The sequence below is a fragment of the Hakea prostrata genome, chromosome 1 (genome assembly GCF_041222555.1).
Source record: "Hakea prostrata isolate BN-2017 chromosome 1, UWA_Hpros_2, whole genome shotgun sequence".
NCBI classification, from domain to species: Eukaryota; Viridiplantae; Streptophyta; class Magnoliopsida; order Proteales; family Proteaceae; genus Hakea; species Hakea prostrata.
This window is the reverse complement of record NC_142600.1, coordinates 16,606,727-16,627,087: the sequence shown is the minus strand read 5'-3', so window position 1 is coordinate 16,627,087 and position 20,361 is coordinate 16,606,727. Positions and strand designations below refer to the sequence as shown.

At 36.7% G+C, this 20,361-nt stretch overlaps 3 protein-coding genes and 1 long non-coding RNA gene across 5 annotated transcripts; all 4 read right to left on the bottom strand.

Moving 5' to 3' along the window:
• Positions 1-3,682: 3,682 nt before the first annotated feature.
• Positions 3,683-5,572, bottom strand: LOC149027893 (cinnamoyl-CoA reductase 1-like). Its single transcript, XM_089166884.1, has 5 exons — positions 5,429-5,572; positions 5,123-5,277; positions 4,835-5,020; positions 4,349-4,701; positions 3,683-4,099 (listed from the first exon to the last, which is right to left on the bottom strand). The coding sequence occupies exons 1-5, from the start codon at positions 5,541-5,543 to the stop codon at positions 3,928-3,930; spliced, it is 981 nt and encodes a 326-aa protein (XP_089023010.1). The 5' UTR covers positions 5,544-5,572; the 3' UTR covers positions 3,683-3,927.
• A 4,305-nt stretch (positions 5,573-9,877) lies between these two features.
• LOC149027892 (cinnamoyl-CoA reductase 1-like) lies at positions 9,878-11,704 on the bottom strand. The gene is made up of 5 exons (XM_089166846.1): positions 11,445-11,704; positions 11,190-11,344; positions 10,902-11,087; positions 10,464-10,816; positions 9,878-10,357 (listed from the first exon to the last, which is right to left on the bottom strand). The coding sequence occupies exons 1-5, from the start codon at positions 11,557-11,559 to the stop codon at positions 10,162-10,164; spliced, it is 1,005 nt and encodes a 334-aa protein (XP_089022972.1). The 5' UTR covers positions 11,560-11,704; the 3' UTR covers positions 9,878-10,161.
• LOC149027891 (uncharacterized) lies at positions 9,878-17,714 on the bottom strand. Its single transcript, XR_016175240.1, has 2 exons — positions 17,680-17,714; positions 9,878-9,949 (listed from the first exon to the last, which is right to left on the bottom strand). It is a non-coding gene; the product is annotated as an uncharacterized LOC149027891 (long non-coding RNA).
• Positions 17,715-17,741: 27 nt separating this feature from the next.
• On the bottom strand, positions 17,742-19,375 carry LOC149027890 (cinnamoyl-CoA reductase 1-like). 2 transcript variants are annotated; one of them, XM_089166856.1, is made up of 5 exons: positions 19,220-19,375; positions 18,956-19,110; positions 18,615-18,800; positions 18,177-18,529; positions 17,742-18,080 (listed from the first exon to the last, which is right to left on the bottom strand). In XM_089166856.1, exons 1-5 carry the CDS (start codon positions 19,332-19,334, stop codon positions 17,900-17,902), a joined length of 990 nt encoding a protein of 329 aa, XP_089022982.1. In that variant the 5' UTR covers positions 19,335-19,375; the 3' UTR covers positions 17,742-17,899. The 2 variants fall into 2 exon arrangements, with proteins under 2 accessions (XP_089022982.1, XP_089022991.1); XM_089166865.1 differs by lacking the exon at positions 17,742-18,080 and having other exon boundaries at positions 18,173-18,529.
• Between the last annotated feature and the right edge of the window lie 986 nt (positions 19,376-20,361).

The following is a 20,361-nucleotide window of genomic DNA, read 5'->3' as shown; positions in this document are numbered from 1 at the left end:
GTTTAATTTAAAACCTGAAAAACAAACTTAAGAAAATTTCATTTAAATCAACTATTCTGGATTGAAATTATATGTTCCCTCCCTAATGTTTTTACGATTTCTATTAAAAAAAAAGTGTTCAAAATTATATTTGAGTCACAAGAAAAACTACTCTTAAACGTGGTTAACTTCTTTATTATTTTTTGGTAGTGAGAATACGGGGTCAAAACAAGACCCAAAAAGAAACAAAAAAGATACTACACTAGCTTAGGCAGTATATCTACCCTAAGAAACTCCTTCAGATCTGAAGAAGGGTCTTGAATAATCAACGAATTACTATCCAACGGAAGGATCATTCTCGAGCACCAATCAGCAGCTTTATTTCCTTCCCTACCCACATGGGTAAATCGAACATGTCCATGCGAGTGGTAGCTTTTCCGGATAGCGGAAATTATGTCACCATATTTTCCTTGAAAACTCCCATTTGTCTCCAAATGAGATATAGCTTGCAATGAATCTGATTCCATTTGGACTGGCCACGCCCCTAGATTAAGTGACATGTGAAGCCCTTCTTTTACCGCCATCAGTTCTGCCTCCAGCACATCACTACAAATAACCTTCTTAGAGAAGCCTCCTCTGAAATTGCCATCATGATCTCTTATTACTCCTCCCAATTGGGCAAATTGTTCTTACTGTAGAAAGAAGCATCTATATTACATTTGAACCAACCCTCTTGTGGTCTACACCAACTTTCTTTTTTATCATTCGAAGATTGAAATCTCAACGGAGCTTGGCATGACAACCATGCTTCTTTTACGGTGTTAAAGAAATCTTCAATAACCACCTGTCCATTTCCTGGCCTAACAAAATCAGGATCATGATGGTCTTTATTTCTCCAAAACCACAGGAAATAGAGAACACAAACAAAATTCTTGGACCAATCCAATGCCCATCTGGATGCATCACCACAAGTGTTAAGAACGTACCATTGTTTCATGCAGCAACCAAAGAAACAATCCCTGTTCAGAGGAGCCACAAGCTGGAGCCAAATACCCTTGGGGAAAGAACAGTCTCTAAATATATGTAAATTATCTTCAATTTCAGTTTGGCAAAAGTCACAACGATCCTCGTCTTGTAAGTGCAGATATTTCATACGAGCCTTGGTTAACAGTCTGTCTCGACTTGCTAACCAAATAAAAGAGCAGAATCTTGAAGGCAGCTTGAGTTTCTAGCACTGTCCCCAGAATGTTGAACTATAAATATCTTGTTGAGTCCCCTCTTTAGTGGCAAGAGCTTCATATGCAGATTTAATTGAAAATCTTCCACCAGCTGAAAGTTTCTAGATGCATCTATCCTTTATTGCTTCTTCTGATGGTGGCAAACACTCTTGGATTTTTTGACTTATGTCATTCGGTAGCCAGTCATCAAGGCTTGGGGCCATGTTCCTCCAAACCTGCTATACATCAAACTAATACTTTTTCATACCATGGAATCAGGGATAATATTGAATGCCTTATCTTCAAGAATGTAATCAGGATCTAGCTAGCAGTCCTTCCAAAATAAAGCTAGTTTCCCATCACCCAAAACTACTTTACAATGATACCGTACAGTGGGAGCCTCTCTTGAGATCGCCTTCCATAGTGGTGAGTCAATAGCTGAAAATTTGAGAGGGTGGGATCTCCTTCCTGTACCATATTTCTCATTCAAAATGGTTGCCCATATTGAATCTTGTTGAAGGTACCCCCATGCTAATTTCATAATGAAAGCTCGATTCATTTTGTAAAGACTTTTGAAGCCTAAACCGCCGTTATTCTTCGCTTGACACATGCCCTTCCAACTTACTAAATGGATTTTCCTATGCTGTGAACTATCTCCCCAAACAAAGGATCTTGTAGCTTTCTCAATCTCACTTAGTACACCCTTGGGTAAACTCATCGATTGCATAGTGTAGTATGGAGTTGCCTGCAAAACAGATTTGGCCAAAACAATTCGCCCTGCTAATGACAAAGAGTTTACTTTCCATGACGATAACCGATTCTTTACTTTGGAAATAATATAATGGTAATTTCCTTTTTTTGATTCTGTCATTCTATATTGGTACATCTAGATAGCGTCCGATATCTTCAGTTATCGAAAAGCCACTAGTGCTAGCAATATTCCTTCTTAATTGTCCTTCTACATTTTTTGAGAAGTATAGGCAAGTTTATTCCATACTTACTTGGCTTCCTAAAGCACTGTAGAATTTATTTAAGCAAACTTTAATATTACCAATTTGCTCTATAGATGCCTCAGCAAAAAGAACTACATCATCCGTAAACATGAGGTGGGAAATCCTTATACCATCTTTATGGAATTTGAAGGGGATCCATCTTCCTGCATCAACATAATCTTGGATAATATGCGTCAATTTTTCCATACATAAAACAAACAAATAAGGAGATAGCGGATCCCCCTTGAGAGTTGGAAAAATTCTGTCAGTTCACAATTCTAGAGAATATTCAATTTAGAAGTTGTCACACACATCATAATAACTTGAATAAAATTCTGGGGTACTCCGACCAAAGTTAGAGACTCAGCAATAAAATCCCACCGAATTCTATCATAGGCTTTTTCCAGATCAATTTTGATGGCCATATATTTGACGTTTCTGCTACTATTTCTCATTGAGTGAAAACTTTCTTGGGCTATAATGATATTCTCCTGGATGTAGCGCCCTGGCACAAAGCTAACTTGATTTGGGGATACTATACTTGGCATGAATTCCTTCAGCCCATTCTCGTGGCCTCGGTTGCTCCAAAATTAATGATTTTTCTATACAAATAAAAATAAAAATTCACTAGTTAAATGATCAAAATATCTTCATGTAAAGCTAAAAGAGACAAAATTACTAAAATACCTATATTTCTAATATCGTACCTAATGGACAAAGAGATTTTTTCTTCACCTATCTTTTTCTTTGTCACCCACCCTACACCAGGGACCACCAACTATCAATAGGAAAATAACCCCAAAAAAAATTCATTCCAAATCACGATCACCGCCCCCACCTTCTCCTCTTGCAAAAACAGAAAAAATTATAAAGATCTCAAATCTAGAGGCTTTATAAGCTCCAAGAATGAACAACCCCACCTCCACCCGAATTTCCTAGTTACAAAAGAGTTCGAATGTCGGTTTCTCCATAGATCTCAAATCAGACTTGTTCTAATTCTTTGCGCATATTCAATGACAGTGACTATAAAAGTTGAAACTAATAGTTTATGGTGATAACTCATAAACAACTCTTTACTTATTTATGAACTTATGTTTAAATCAATTTATTTCAGTAAGAAACTAGGGCCATAAATCATATCAGATACATCTATTGTATTTATAGGACAAATAATCATAAATTTAAACTGTCCAAATGTGTGCCAAGTTAATAGGCTACTTTGGTTCAGATTGTTAAACTATTGGGTCACTATTGACTTGGACTGACCATATATACTTAAACCGATACAATTAACTCGAGTTTTGAACTTGTTCAATAACTTTAGTTTGGCAACTAGCAAGGTAATTTCCATCCAAAACTATCCATCTTTGTTCCATTGCACGGGTGATTAAAACTTCTCCTTATTTTTTAAATTTTCTGTTTTACCCTTTCACATGGTAAGAATTGTTGTATGTATTTTTATTGTTGGATATTTTGATAATGGTAATTTTGGAATCCAAATTGTAGCTAAAGTAAAACATACTAAGTATGATACAAGAAATTCCCATACAGAATTTCGATGCTATTCAACATTCAGTAACCTTACCAGTACATTAAATCCAAGGAAAATGTTACAAAGGTAAATATCATATGCTATTCAACATTCAATAACTTTTACCAACCAAAAGAAGAAAAAAATTCCGTTGGTAATCTCAACCTTGCAGTATTTGTGGGTCATGAAAGCCGGCCAAGATCGATAATTACAAACGGGACGATAGTTTTTGAGGTGAGGCGAGTAGACTTTTCTCTTCCAAACTTCTCACAGTTTCATAGAGGGCTTGTTTCACCGGTGTGAACACAAGCCCTAGATCCTTCAGCTTCTGGTTTGAGAACTTGTACGGTTGCACTCTTGGATTCACTTCATCAGAGCACCTGAATCCAACGATATTCAAAAAATTTGTGAGAAACAATTTCAGATATATATATGTATAAAGTATATGATTTTTTGGTAAAATGATGCAGTTTTAGTAAATATGGTACGATTTTGGTGCAATACAAGACAAGAAACGTCCATCCAAAATCAATAATATGTATTAACTTTTTTCAAAACTAAGCTCAAGCAAACCCGTTAATCAATTGGAAAATCAATCGAAGTAGTTAAAGATTAGATAAGAAGCTTACTTGGTAGGGATGGGATAGTAGGGGAACATTTCATGAAGTATGGCAGCGATCTCTGCCCGGTGAAGGACGCTCTCGATGCAGAAGTATCGTCCAGATGCAGATGGGTTTTCATAAACAAGAATATGAGCCATTGCTACATCTCTTACATGAACATACCCCTGTACATCATTTGCATATTTCTTATTTCTTCCATTAAGAAACTTGAGAATGTGAACCACACTGGCATTGACATTTGGTTGAAGCAATGGGCCGACGGTCATTGGAGGGATCATAGTCACCAGATCCAATCCTTTCAACCTTGCCATCTCCAAAGCTGTACTCTCTGCTAAGATTTTCCCATAGCAATACCAGTCCTGCTCCAGTATTGATTGCATGGCACAAAGTCAAGACTTTCACTTCTTCTTCTTTTGTATTAAATTAAATGGACCATCACTAACAATACTACCTTTGAAAAACAATTTAATTTTGAGGACATAATTATATTACCGGAATGCTCTTGACAAAATTGATATCGCTCCAGCAGGTCTCATCGACGGCCTTGTCGGGGTCCCTGTTGGGGTCCATGTAGGTTACCGCTGCTGAAGATGTGAAAACCACACGTCTAACTCCGACTTCTGCTGCGGCATTCACCACATTCTTGGTTCCCCTTATTGCTGGCTCCAAAACTCGTTTCTTCAATTCAAATGTCGTTAACTCACAATTAGTGTATATATCTAGAAAGAGAGAGATGGATAACATATAAAGTCACATAGTAGGTGATTAATTAATGGCTACCGAATCATTCACAACTGGGCAGGCCATGTGGAAAACTCCACTGCATCCTTTGATTGCATTGAGAATGCTTTCATAATCAAGAATGTCAGCTTTACAAAGACTTAATCTCTCTGTGGCTCCAGGGAGGTTCTTCAAATGAGAGTTCTTGGGGTCATCTGCAATGAGAGTCACAAATTTGAATGAGAGAGAGAGAGAGAGAGAGAGAGAGAGAGAGAGAGGAGAGAGAGAGAGAGAGAGAGAGAGAGAGAGAGAGAGAGAGAGAGAGAGAGAGAGAGGGAGATGCATAATTATAGAAGTTTCACTTACTTGGGTTTCGAACTGTTCCCTTGACAAAGTAACCTCTTTCTAGGAGAAGTCTAACAAGCCATGAAGCAATAAAACCTCCGGCACCAGTAACACAGACGCTTGGGTAAGAATCCATCTTTCTTCGTTTATGATATGAGGGGAGAAGAAGAGGGGAGGAGCTATAATGAAGCGTAAGGGGTTGATGCCCTTTTATATCAGAGCAATTTAACAATGATTGCTACACATGTAGCAAAAGAAAAGAAGAAAAAGACAATTTAGTATCAAAACATATTTTTTTTACCAAGTGAATACAGTCATCATGACTTGGGGCCCATAGGTCATTTTTGGGGTTGGGATTGAGGGAGATGCGGAGGGATCCTCCACAATATAAAAATATCTGCGTCGTGATCATGTACCTGTGGCGTTTCGCTGGTTCATCTTTGTTTGTTGCTTCGCTTGTGGTCTCTTGGTGTTTGTTTGTGTGTCGTTTTGCTATTTGTCTTGTTCTCTCCTTCTGTTCTTTCTCCTTCTTTGTGTTCCCCTATCTTTTGGTCTCGGTCGTGTCTGTCTGAGTCCCGTTATCTCTTCGGCCGTCGGCCCCTGATTTTTTTTGGTGAGATTTGATGTAGCTTGATTTGATCTTTTGGCTTTTACCGCGGCCCGTTCATCATTTGCCTATTGAATTCATCTCAAAGGCGTATGTCTTTGGTATCGGGACCCGGATGCATGTGGGGGCGGTGCCGCCTTCCTTTTGGGGTCCTCCGCTTTATTTTATTAATTAAAATAGACCCACATATATTTTGTGGGGCCCCCTATTTGAATGATAAATTATTGATAATGATATTTTTTTGACTATGGTTTAAGCCATATTTACACTGCTTCACCCTGTTGCCCTTTTCTTTGGTAGGAGATGTATCTTTTTTAGGTAGTGCAATCTGGTGTTAGTTCCTCTAACTATAGACTTTTATTCACAATCAAATCAATACTTGCGATGACATAGATATATCTTAGAATAACGGACTATAATTGGCGGCTTATTGTGGAGTGTTTTTTTTTTCTTAGCCCGCTTATAGGGGAGAGAATATGGGAGGATAGAGGAGAGGAGATGGATATAGGGATTGGGTTGTTTTTAATTGGAAATAACTTTTGATTTTTGAATACCTAATAGTTTTTTTTCAATTTTTTAACCCCGTTTATAGAAACAAAGAGAATAAATGGAGAGATGAGGAGGGGGAAATATTGGGATTGATGATTGTTTTTTTATTAGGAATGCATTTATGAGAATAAATGGGATTGATGTTGTTTTTATTAAGTGACATTTATCCCATCTTTTACCTTTAAATTGTTCCAATATTGGGGGGGTCATGTGACATTTCCTGTGGGGAGTCGATTGGATTGGGATATGCTATTTTATTCGGGGGGGGCTGGTCATTTTTGGGGTTGGGATGGAGGGAGATGCGGAGGGATCCTCCACAATATAAAAATATCTGGTGCTGCATAGTGATACATGTAACACATGTGGTCTGAAATTTCCTAGAGCATAGGGTATTCAAACAAATAGTACTTAATTTGTTTTGTTGCTTCAGCTATGTGACAATGTCTCACTTGGATGCTTTCTGTTTGTCAAAAATGTGTAAAACATGTTTTGACTATTTGTCTATAGATTCTCTCATTCTAAAGAAGAATTCAGATTACCTCCTTCTTAAAATAGCGTTCCCCTATCTATTTGGGTCTCTGGTCTGATGATACATAGTCTGTGCAGATACCAAACAGTTATCATCAATTTGGAGGCCTGGGCGGATGGACGGACACACCTAGAATTGAATTTGTTGAAATAAAGAAGAAGAAAAAAAATGAGAAATTTGAATGTAAAGCTTGATTTGATCTTTTGGCTTTTTACCAAAGCAAGAAGCACCTGAAATTCATCATTTGCCTATTGAATTCATCTCAAAAGAAAAGCGTATGTTATTTGGTATACTTCATCAATCAACTTCCGTAAATTAAATAGTAATTAGCCAAGAGGGTAAATGGATACAAAATTTAAAATTTGAATATATTGTTCATTCTTTTTCCCTTCTTCTTTATGTCTTTTTAACACAGAAGGGAGTATTCGAAGTTCATCAATCATCTAATCATTCATCCCAAAAGGAAAATATATATGTCGTATAGGATATGTCATCAATTACCTTTCGTTAAATAAACTAGAAGCAGGGGGTGGACCCCACATCTAGACTAGTATAGTTTGATTTTCTTCCTCGCCATCTCCCATGCTGTTTGCTCTGCCAGCGTCTTCCCATATCCATACCACTCCTGCTGCATGAATGCAAGCAAGATTAGTACTAATTCGTAAAAAATACTCTGTTAACTAACAACATATAATAAATAATTTTTCAAACTATTACCGAAATGCTATTCACATAGTTGGGATCACTCACAAGAAGTCTCATCCATGTCCTTGTCAGAATCCCTATTGGTTAAATTCTACAAGAATTTAAATTCTAATATGACTCCCCCTCTCTACTAGTCTCCTTATAAAGTTGGGAGACTAATAAGTTACATTCATAACGACTAGCATGTATATTATTGTTATTGAAAAAGTGTAAATTGCTCATCCAACTTTTCCTTCTGTTGTGGCTTTTACTTTGAGGTACGTATAACACCATCTTTAATTAAGAGAACATTTAACAATAAAACAAGAGAAATTATGAAGTTCTAAGAATTCTCTCTTGTCGAATTTAACTATGTACTGTTTATCTTTAACACCTTCCTAGGCTTTCTTAGCTGTGGGGATGTAGCATGAACCACATAAAATCCTATTTTTTGATGCATTATTTCTTTTATTGCTTCTCTATTAATCCCCTATAGTATTATTATTATTATTATTATTATTAAAAGATGAAATGTTTGAAAACAAATAGGGGCTTCTAAATTTGTACAGTTAATTTTTTTTTTTTTTTTTTTTTTGCTGAAGAGATGTAACTGTTGAAAATAGGTACTTTCAAAATGGATGGATTATGAATATGAATCTAAGATTTTTGAAAGAGTATGTATACTTTGGGAAAGGGTGTTAATATTAAAAGATGTACTGTTTGTAAACAAGTAAAGGCTTTTAGATTTGTATAGTTAAATATTTCTCTTTCAAGTTTTTTTCTAAAGAAATGTAATTGTTGAAAATTGATGCTTTTAAGGGATAGATTATAAATATGAATCTAAGATATTTGAAAGGGTATCTATACTTTGGGAAGATTGTCTATATTTTGGGAAGGAGAGTCTATGGTTAGGAATGGTATCTTAATCCAGTGAAAAAATATGTCATAACTGAATTGAGGTTTTATTATTATAGATGTAACTATTGAAAATGAGTACTTTCAAGAGATGGATAGTGAATATAAATCTGAGATGTTCGAAAAACTATGTAAATTTTTGGAAGGAGTGTCTATGGTTAGAAAATAGTATTTTAATTTAATAAAAAAACATACCATAAATAGTATTTTAGTTTTCTTTTTATAGTAGTATGATATGATTTATTTTTTTTGGTTTTTTGCTGAAGAGATATAACTGTTGAAAATAGGTACTTTCAAGAAATGTATTGTAAATATGAATCTAAGATATTTGAAAGAGTATATATATTTTGGGGGAAAGGGTGTATAGTTAGGAAATTGTATTTTGCTCTAGTGAAAAAAATACTATAACTAAATTGAGATTTTACTGATATATAGTAGTCTGATATATTTAATTTTTTTTTCTTGTTTAACATGTATTTTGGTACAAATGCATGTGGTTTTTCTTTTTTTTGGGTTGGGTCAGAAGCTAAGAAATTTATTAGTTGATGAAGCTGTTTAAGCCAGCAGTTGGTCTTCTAGTTGATATAATTGAAGATGTGGGATGTCAGTTAAGTAGACACAGTAGTTGCTCTGTTTCATTGAGAAGAGTTGTTAATGATCGAGACAATATCATCAACATTCATGTTGGGGTACTTGATTGGTAATGGCAGTGGTTCATATGTATGCATGGTTAGATCCTTGATTGGCCCTTTTCTTCTCGACCACCTGCATATTGGCTGCCCCTTGACTCAAGCTACCTACAGGTAGATCAATGAGCTCAGATTTCAGTAAGAGAGGAAAGATAAAATCATATGGACAGTAGCCCATCTACACTCAGCTCCGTCACATCCCTAAGTCTGAACCCCAGGCCATCAGCTCTCTCTGGTTTGATACGGCCGTCCTTGCTGCTTCTTCTTATCCAAATGAAGATGAATGTAAGATATTGGTTTTGACATTGTTAGAAATTAAGCCATTTGTTTTGAGCAGGGTATTGTTGTGTTTGATGTCTGAAGCAGATTTACATATTCCTTCACCATTTTAATCTTGAATACAACTGATGTTTACCAGGGGGGAAAAAGAAAGAAAAATAGGAATAAACAAAGTTTCAACTATGTATATCTTCAGATTGGAAGGATGCTGGTGAAAATTTGGAACTTGAAATAGCATGATCAGACCTGATATAATTCTGGTTGAATGCTTATTTCATTACGTTTTATACCTTGCCAATTTTACTCAATTTTACTCTCATGTCTCAATGAGGGTAAATTTGGAAGTTGCAGCTTCAGCAAATATAAAACTTGAAATATTACTCTAAAAAAACACACATACAAATCTAACAAAAAACGCACACACATAGAGATACACACATAACGTTACTGCAACAGCCCTAGGGGTTGAAGGCAAGTACGTTCAGATTATCTGGGTAGCCAATTAAGGTTGAGCTAGCATCAAAAACGTGATGACAGTTGCTGGGCTTGTTGGGCAAGGGAGTAGACCTTTCTCTTGCAAGCTTATCACAGTATCATATAGTGCTTCCTTAACAGGTGTGAACTCGAGGCCCAGATCCCTCAGCTTCTGGTTTGAAAACTTGTATGGCTTCATCCTCGGATTCACTTCATCTGAGCACCTGCATTCACCCATTTCATGATATGTTGTGTAAGAAATAACTACTTATACAAACATCATAACATATGAACAATTTGTTTTATGAGAATGATGATGTTTCTACTTACTCGGTTGGGATGGGATAGCAAGGAAACATGTCACGAAGCATGGCAGCAATGTCTCCTCGATGAAGCACGTTCCCGATGCAGAGGTGGCGCCCAGATGCAGATGGGTTCTCATAAACAAGAATATGAGCCATGGCGACATCCCTTACATGAGTATAACCCTGTATAGCATTTGAAAACTTCTTGTTCCTCCCATTCAGAAAATAGAGAATATGAACTGAACTAACATTCTTTGTAGGTTGAAGCAGTGGGCCGATGGTCAAGGGAGGGATCACACTCACCAGATCCAACCCTGTCTTCCTTGCCATCTCCCATGCTGTTTCCTCTGCCAAGATCTTCCCATAAGCATACCAGTCCTGCTCCATGAATCAAAAAGAATGCCATGATTCTTAAATCGTCAAAGTAATGACTACATGTTGAATTTGTTTTTAACTAAATTACCGGAATGCTCTTCACGTAGTTGGGATCGCTCCAGCAAGTCTCATCCATGACCTTGTCAGGATCCCTGTTAGCTACCATGTATATTGTTGCAATTGAAGAAGTGTAAACCACTCGTACAACTTTTGCTTCTGCTACGGCTTTCATCACATTCTTGGTTCCCCTTATTGCTGGCTCCAACACCCGTTTCTTCAATTCAAATGTCGTTAACTCATAGTTAGTGTATATATCTAGAAAGAGAGAGATGGATAACATATAAAGTCACATAGTAGGTAATTAATTAATGGTTACCGAATCATTCAAAACTGGGCAAGCCAAGTGGAAGACTCCACTGCATCCTTTGATTGCATCGAGAATGCTTTCATAATCAAGAATGTCGGCTTTACAAAGACTTAATCTCTCTGTGGCTCCAGGGAGGTTCTTCAAATGAGAGTTCTTGGGGTCATCTACAATGAGAGTCACAAATTTGAATTAGAGAGAGAGAGAGAGAGAGAGAGAGAGAGAGAGAGAGAGAGGGAGATGCATAATTATAGAAGTTTCACTTACTTGGGTCTCGAACTGTTCCCTTGACAAAGTAACCTCTTTCTAGGAGAAGTTTGACAAGCCATGAAGCAATAAAACCTCCGGCACCAGTAACACAGACGCTTGGGTAAGAATCCATCTTTCTTCGTTTATGATATGAGGGGAGAAGAAGAAGAAGATGAGCTATAGTGAAGCGTTGGGGGTTGATGCCTCTTTATATCAGAGCAATTTAACTATGATTGCCACACATGTAGCATGAGGCTCACGTTTAATTACAATCTAGAGTGGAGTGGGGGGGGGGTTTAGTAAGCCCAAGTTTCAAATATGTTGGAAGAAAAATAGTGGCATTGAGTTTAGTACCAAAATAGTGAGAAAAAAAAGAAGAAGATAGTTTAGTATCAAAACATTTTCTTTTTACAAAGTCGATACAAACATTTTCTTTGAATGCCCAACGAGCAATTTGACCATGATTGTCACAAATGTGGCATGAGGCTATTAATTTACAACATGGAGTAGACACACATTTAGAATCTGATGGAAGAATAGTAGTGGCATTGAGTTTAGTTTTAAAATAGTGTATCCCTGAAGAAGAAAAAAAAAGTGATTAGTATCATAATATGTGGTGATAAGGGAATCGCATGGTGATGTAACACATATGGTCTAAAATTTTAATGCAATCTTGGTCATATGGGGATGTCCTATCGGATGTTTTTTTTTTTTAATGTGAAAAACATGTTTGTCTATTTGTCCATCCAAAGAAGAATTCATGTTCTCTCGGGTTCCCATCCCCTGCACATCTTCTATAATTCTAATCTCTATATTCCCTACAATTCCTATCTAGGATTGTGCCCTGTGGCCAAATAAGAAAGCATTATCTTTTCCTTGAGCAGAGCATCATAAATAGTTGGTTCTCCTTCTAAAGAAGAATCCAGATTCTGTTCTTCTAAAGAAGGATAGCCTCCACATATCCATCCGGGTCCTTGAACAGATGACGCATGATTTGTGTAGATACCAAGCATTCATCATTAATTCATAGACCTAGGCAAATGAACAGAAATACCTGGAACTTGAATTCGTTCAAAAAAGAAAAAAAAAATCTTAAATTTGAATGTAAAGCTTGATTTGTTCTTTTGATTTTTTTACCAAAGAAGGAAGCATCCGAAGTTTATCATTTACCTATTGAATTCATATCAAAAGGAAAGCGTATTTAATATGGGATACTTCATCAATCAACTTACGTAAATAGTAATTAACCACAAGGTAAATAGCTAAAAAATGTCAAATTTGAATGTATAGCTTGATTTTCTCCTCTGTTTTATGTCTTTTTACAATGGAACAAAGTATTCAAAGTTCATCATTTACACATATTCATTCATCTCAGAAGAAGAAAAATATACAAATGTCATCAATCATCTTCCGCAAAATATATTGAAAGCAAGGGTGGACCCCATATTAATACTAGGTATAGCTTGACTTTTTATCATGGAAGGAATTTTTTTTTTTTTTAATGGTATAGAAGGAAGTATATTCAAAGTTCATCATTCACCTGTTGCATTCTTCCCAAAAAGAAAAAGTATATATATATATATATATATCTCGTATAGCATACATCATCAATTAATCACTTTCAGCGAAATAGATTGGAAGTAGGAGGGTAGACCCCATACTAGGACGTCTAGTACTAAAACATGTGAAACTGAGTCATTTGACTCTTTCATCCAGAAGAGTTATCTCTGGGGTTGTCAATTAGTTGATCGAACAATCCAATTCAATCACATAAAAAAACTGGACTATTCGTGTGCCTATTGCCCCATTGTCTCTTCCATTGTCTCTTCCATTGTGGTGCTCAAATCCAAATCACATCTTAGTTTCTGAATTACGACCATTCATGAACCTATCTGTATTTTTCTCTTTTATGTGGTTCAAATTTTATCCACAATGAAAAACGTTTTGCAACTTAAAAAGGTTTAGGTCCCCAATCATGTCAAAATTATCTTTTGAATCTCCAAAATGTAGTCTAGGGAGTGAAAGATAGTTGGTGGTAAAAAATAGTGATGAGTTTATAAAAGAAGAAAAATAAAATACATAGTGATGAGAACCTTCCGGCAAATGAGTTTCTGTTGAGTAGTGTGAAGAAGGATAAAGAAGGTTTGGTTTCTTGAGGGAAAATAAATAAATAAATTATAGTTCGAGATAATTAATTCATGGCGGATGCACACTTCACTTGAAAACCTTTCTTTGTTATCAGATCCTTCTAATATGGTATCTTAACTTCCGATCTTTTCTTTCTTTTATAAAAAACTTTACATATATTCTCAATGAGGGTAAATTTGGAATTCAAGCGATAGTTTAAGTAAAAACAAGGAGTAAAATTTCGGTAAATTTCGCCGGTTCGCACATGGACGAACTCGGCGAAATTTGCTGTGAAAAAAAACCAACTACAGAACTTCTATGGCTCCATTACTTAAATTCCCACTTCTTTATTCATTAATTAAATATTTAAAAATTTCCAACGCAGAAGCTGTTCTAGTGGTTGAAACCAACACCTCTTAGTGAAGAAGTCGTGGTTTGACTCTCGCTGAGGCATATTAATATTCCTATCCCCGGATTTAATAAAGCCCCTTTGTACAAAATATTCTTGTCAATGGCACGTGAATACAACAAAATTGCATTAAATGCGTAGAAGATTGTGAAAAGAAAAAACAAAAAAGTTGAAGGATGAAAATAACTTTTGGGTTCGTGTTTTGGGTGATGTGAATATAAGAAAATTTCATTAAATGCGTAGAAAATTTTGAAAGAAAAAAACAACAAAGTTGAAGAATGAAAGTTACTTTTGGGTTGCATGTGGTGTGAACAATCACATTACTTCGTCTTTTTCATGGTGGTTGCAGACTTGCAGGGATGAAGGCTGAAGTCATATGGGCGATGGTGGTTTCGAGTCTGTGTCTTCAGCCTTTGGTGATGAACCGACGGAATCGGTGAAGCTCAGTAGGAATCAGGACGGAAGAAACAGAGGCGTTTGAAGTGGTGGAGTTCATTTGACGAAGAGAAGATTGCAAAGAAGGGTAAGAGCTGAAGGCCGCAAGGGTGGTGGTGTGAGGAGTTTTGCGGAAAACTTGCTAAGAAGAAGAAGAAGAAAAAAAGGCCTTAAATCTAGAAGTGGTAGTAGTGTTGGAGAAAGTTGGTGGTTGAAAGCTGAAGATTTAGTACTGGAGAAGAAGAAGAACGGAATCTCTGTTTTAAAGAAGAATTGCCTGTATTTCACCGAATAGCCGGAAAAGCGACAATTTTCTAGCGATATAGTGAAAGTTCGTTTCGGTGGTGGATTTCGGTTCGCCCATCACCGAGAGGATCCACATCCTCTATAAATCCTAAAAATATCCTTTACAAAAATTAACATTTAAATCACTTAATTTGGATTGAAATTATATGTTCCAGGTCTAAAATTACCTTCGATTCACAAGGAAAAAAGCTCAGTTATCCATTAAATGAATAATTTTAAGAAAGAGCCGTTTCAAATTGCTTAAAATCATCTTCACCTTCTCTTAAGGGTTTAAATTAGATAGGCACCAATTTGGATTACTTAAATGCGATGCACGATGTACACGGCGACAATCCTATTTGAAAAAATAGTTGGAGATTAAATCAATGCGAAAAACGGTTTAAACTCGGTATCTAGTGCGGTACAATTTTTGTACAAATGAACCCATGCCACTTTTGTTATTAGTTGATTAAGATCTTAATAAAATTGAGATCAAACAATCGATAGAATCTGATATTACCAGAGACAAAGCAAGTAAATATAAGATATAGTTAAGAAAAATTAACATTTAAATCAGGCGTAAAGATAAAGTGTTTCAATTGTAAAATTACATGTATAACCCTTAATTTGGTACAATACCAATTACCTTCGTTTATTCACAAGGAAAAAAGCTCGAGTTATCCATTAAATGAATAATTTTAAGAAAGAGCCGTTTCAAATCGCGTTTAAATACACCATTCACCTTCTCTAAAGGATTTTGATACACAATTAACACCATTACCCTTTCTTCCCCATCCCCATCCCCATCCCCATGCCCATCCCCATTACCGCCGCACCTTGAGCGGAATCTGCTAGTTACAAAGAAGTTTAAATGTTGGTTTCTCCATTGGAAAGTTGCAATAGCTTCTCTAATTTTTCGCCATTAATTGTAGACATCGATGAGTCATCCTCATGGTCTGCATGAATGCATGCATGGTTAGTACTAATTCGTCAAAAATACGTGTTAACTACCAACATATAATAAATAATTTTGCAAACTATTACCGAAATGCTCTTCACATAGTTGGGATCACTCATAATTGATCTTTAATTAAGAGAACATTTAACAGTAAAACTGTTGCTCCAAAATGTGACTTATGTTCCAACTGGTTTGTCAAAGGTTAAACCTGGTTCATAGTTTTTGAAAAATAGAGACAAATGCAAGTCCACATATAAGAGATGAGAAGGACCTCCAATGATTAAGTTGAAACTTGCGAACATCGTAAGGAGAAGGTAAATGATAACCTTAGTGTTTCGGAGACTGAAAATTACATTTATAACCCTTAATCTTACTCCTTTTTGTGGAGCTATATATATATATATATATCATACTTATACCTATGAGGTGGTGAAGACATCTTGCAACCCTTGGATTCTCGGATTCCAAAAGGAGGGTGATGATGGCTTGAGAAGCGTAGCTTGATCAGCAAACCAACCTCCAATCATCCCAGGAAGCATTATTTTAGTTTAACATAAACCCACCGAAGTTAATCAGATTGTCACTAGCTTTGGTGTGACATCAAGTCCAATCTTCGAAAGATTAAACGGTAGGGGCCTTCTCGGTAAGTGCCATTGGGTGTTTCCAGACTCAATAGACATTTAAGCTTCCAGCTGAACATTTCTTGTTTATTCAAGGGAGTCATGGTCAGACAGGGTTCGTATCGTAAGGCTTTCAGACAGGGTTTTGATGGTTCCTTACAGGTTCAGCTTCGATAAGAGTTGCAGGAGATTTGTTCGTTTTCGAGTGAGTGATGGAGTGCAGCTTCTTCGCTTATCTAATTCCTTTCGTTAATTTTTTCTTTGTTTTCTATCACGAGGGTTTATCCGTAGCAGCCCTGGGTTTGTACGTACCAGTAGAGGGATGCATTAAATCTGCTTTGCAACAGATTTACGCTGGCATTTAGGCGATCGATTACTCACTCAGGAAGGCTGATCGAGCTTGATGTTTGGAAATTGGAATTAGCTGTAAACAGGAGAGTAGTTCTTACAATTAATCACTTGCTTCTGCTAGCTCCACCTCCTCTTCCGTGTCCCTCTAGTCTTCAAGATTTAAGCTCAAAATGGGAAACTGTAGAAGAGTTTAGCTCCGTCACATCCATGGTTCTGAACTCCAGGCCATCAGCTCTCTTTGGTTTGATCCGGCTGTCCCTGCTGCTTCTTCTTCATCCAAATGATGATTCCATCAAAGACAAGATCATAAAACAGGGGAACCAGTAGACAGTAGTGATGAGGATCTTTCCACGGACAACTTCCTGTTCAGTCATGTAATTAAAGAAGGATTAGTCATCAAATCTTTCCAGTGATATCTTTCTTTCTTTCTTTTATGCGACATTACTTCACTTATCATTTTCAACCATATTACTCTGAATTCATTATCTAAGAACATATACTTTTAACAGGGATTAACAAAGATGGTGGAGCTTGAATTGATACCATTCTTGGGTGTGATTGTGTGGAAGATTACACATTGTTTCAGAGAATTGAACACCTCCCAGTTCAGCAGTAAAAGAGAAGACGTCCCAGAGCTCCACAGCTGGTCAATGTTCATATGGAAAGAAATAAAGATGAATGTAAGACATTGGTTTTGACATTGTTAGAAATTAAGCCATTTGTTTTGAGCAGGGTATTGTTGTGTTTGATGTCTGAAGCAGATTTACATATTCCTTTACCATTTTAATCTTTAATAAAACTGATGTTTACCAGGGGAAAGAAGAAAGAAAAACAGAAATATTGGTGAAAGTTTGGAACTTGAAATAGCATGATCAGAAGGACCTGATATAATTCTGGTTGAATACTTATTTCATTGTGTACCATTTATTAGCCCTGCAAAAGATCTTAGAGATATATCTATTATGTTAACATGTAAATCAACCTTCTTCTTCTTCTTATTATTATTATTATTTTTTTCATACTGGCCTGTCACATATTAACAGTTATATATTGCATTACATTTTATACCTTGCCAATTTTACTCTCATGTCTCAATGAGGGTAAAATTTGGAAGTTGCAGCTTAAGTAAATAAAAACTTGAAATATAACTCTAACAACACACACACAGAGACAACTTAACAAAACACACACTCACACAGATACTGACATAACGTTACTGCAACAGCCCTAGGAGTTAAAGGCAAATACGTTCAGGTTAATTGAGTAGCCAATTAAGGTTGAGCTAGCATCAAAAACGTGATGACAGTTGTTGGGCTTGTTGGGCTAAGGTGAGTAGACCTTTCTCTTGCAAGCTTATCACAGTATCATATAGTGCTTCCTTAACAGGTGTGAACTCGAGGCCCAGATCCCTCAACTTCTGGTTTGAAAACTTGTATGGCTTCACCCTTGGATTCAATTCATCTGAGCACCTGCATCCACCCATTTCATGATATGTTGTGTAAGAAATAACTACTTATACAATTAAACATCATAACATATGAACAAATGATGATGTTTCTACTTACTCGGTTGGGATGGGATAGCAAGGAAACATGTCACAAAGCATGGCAGCAATGTCTCCTCGATGAAGCACATTCCCGATGCAGAGGTGGCGCCCAGATGCAGATGGGTTCTCATAAACAAGAATATGAGCCATGGCGACATCCCTTACATGAGTATAACCCTGTATAGCATTTGAAAACTTCTTGTTCCTCCCATTCAGAAAATAGAGAATATGAACTGAACTAACATTCTTTGTAGGTTGAAGCAGTGGACCGATGGTCAAGGGAGGGATCACACTCACCAGATCCAACCCTGTCTTCCTTGCCATCTCCCATGCTGTTTGCTCTGCCAACATCTTCCCATAAGCATACCAGTCCTGCTCCATGAATCAAAAAGAATGTCATGATTCTTAAATCGTCAAAGTTATGACTACATGTTGAATTTGTTTTTAATTGAATTACCGGAATGCTCTTCACATAGTTGGGATCGCTCCAGCAAGTCTCATCCATGACCTTGTCAGGATCCCTGTTAGCTACCATGTATATTGTTGCAATTGAAGAAGTGTAAACCACTCGTACAACTTTTGCTTCTGCTGCGGCTTTCATCACATTCGTAGTTCCTCTGATTGCTGGCTCCAGCACTCGTTCCTTTGAAATAAAATTTTATGTTATTTTTAAATTACTTTAGAAAATCTCTGAGGTAAAAGTAACACCATCTTTAAGAGAACTTTCAAGAACAAAAAGAAGATGCCGTTGCAGGGAATAATCAAACTTAGCTACAACAGAGGAAAAGGAGTACTTACTGAATCATTGACAACCGGGCAGGCTAGGTGGAAAACTCCAACGCATCCTCTGATTGCATTAAGAATGCTCTCATAATCAAGAATGTCAGCTTTACAAAGAGTTAATCTCTCCTTGGCTCCTGGCAGCTTCTTCAAATGAAAGTTCTTGGGGTCATCTGTAATCAGAAACACAATGTGAATTAAACAGGGCCTTTTTTTTTTTTTTTTTTTTTTTCTTTCTCAGTACAGAGAGAGGAAAAATGATTATGGAAGAATTGAACTTACTTGGGTCTCGAACTGTTCCCTTGACAAAGTAACCCCTTTCTAAGAGAAGCTTGACAACCCACGAAGCAATGAAGCCTCCGGCGCCAGTAACACACACAATTTCTCCAGAAACCATCGTTTTTCTTGCTTTACTTGTTTTTCTTGGAGTAGAAGAAGAAGAAGAAGAAGAGCTGTGATAGACAGTTAAGGTTGATGCCTCATTATATATAGTTTATTGTGTATTTGTCGTATTCTATGATTCAGTGAAACACACAGTTTGGCCAGAACTCAACCGATTATGTTTTTTGTTTAACCGGTGGATGAAACCTCTGGCGCCACTAACACAGATTCCGGAAGGAGAAAAGAAGAGGAAAGACGCAAACATGGTAGGAGTGGTCAGCTTTCCCTTTTTTGGTTTTGTTTTTTACACTTTTTTATGTTTCTACTTCTTATTTCGTCAGAAGTCAATTTGCCTTCTTCCTTATGTTATTCAGGGAATGTTTGACAACAATGCTAAATGCACCCGGTTTAGAAAACAATTTTAAGGACGATTTACTTTAAATACGACAATTATAAATACGTGGCCAAAACAAACAAAGCCACGTAGATTGATTAGTGCCTTAGACTGAAAAATGGTTGGTTTATGGGAATGGGAATAATTAATTGTGAGAAATAGCTTGAATCCGCATAAATGAAACTACCATTTATCTGTGATTCTGTTTAACTTAACCAAACAAAACCCATTGAAATGCCAAAATGGTGATGACGTTCATATATGGGTTAGGTTTTTAGTGGTTTGGTTAGTAGCCAAACGGTGGGCTCAACCTGGAAAAGCCCATCACAACTTAAAAGAAGCGTTCTAATTGGACAGGAAAGTTCGAGATTCACAAAAGCGACCGCTGCTGCTGCTTCTGGGTAGGTTTAATTGGAGCGGGAAGATCCAGAAACATTAGATGCGACGCTAGTTTCTGGGCTGACAAGTCGAGTAGAACCTTCTGTCGTAGCCCATAGAAGGTTCAACCTCTAACAAGATATCGAAATAGCAGAATCAAGAAATTCTGGAAGTCTTCTTTCCAGTTGCTGTTATTTATTTATTTTTTCCTTTCTTTGTTTCTGGTGTCAAGTTGTTCTATTAAACCCTAGACTAGAAAATTACACCTCAG

Coding starts and splice junctions, on each gene's coding strand:
- LOC149027890 (XM_089166856.1), bottom strand. CDS start 19,334: ATGGTTTCTGGAGAAATTGTGTGTGTTACTGGCGCCGGAGGCTTCATT. Junction 19,111..19,219: donor GGGAACAGTTCGAGACCCAA/GTAAGTTCAATT, acceptor TTCTGATTACAG/ATGACCCCAAGAACTTTCAT. Junction 18,530..18,614: donor ACTATGTGAAGAGCATTCCG/GTAATTCAATTA, acceptor TTCATGGAGCAG/GACTGGTATGCTTATGGGAA.
- LOC149027893 (XM_089166884.1), bottom strand. CDS start 5,543: ATGGATTCTTACCCAAGCGTCTGTGTTACTGGTGCCGGAGGTTTTATT. Junction 5,021..5,122: donor GCCCAGTTGTGAATGATTCG/GTAGCCATTAAT, acceptor TTTGAATTGAAG/AAACGAGTTTTGGAGCCAGC. Junction 4,702..4,834: donor ATTTTGTCAAGAGCATTCCG/GTAATATAATTA, acceptor ATACTGGAGCAG/GACTGGTATTGCTATGGGAA.
- LOC149027892 (XM_089166846.1), bottom strand. CDS start 11,559: ATGGATTCTTACCCAAGCGTCTGTGTTACTGGTGCCGGAGGTTTTATT. Junction 11,088..11,189: donor GCCCAGTTTTGAATGATTCG/GTAACCATTAAT, acceptor TTTGAATTGAAG/AAACGGGTGTTGGAGCCAGC. Junction 10,358..10,463: donor TGCTATCCCATCCCAACCGA/GTAAGTAGAAAC, acceptor GGGTGAATGCAG/GTGCTCAGATGAAGTGAATC.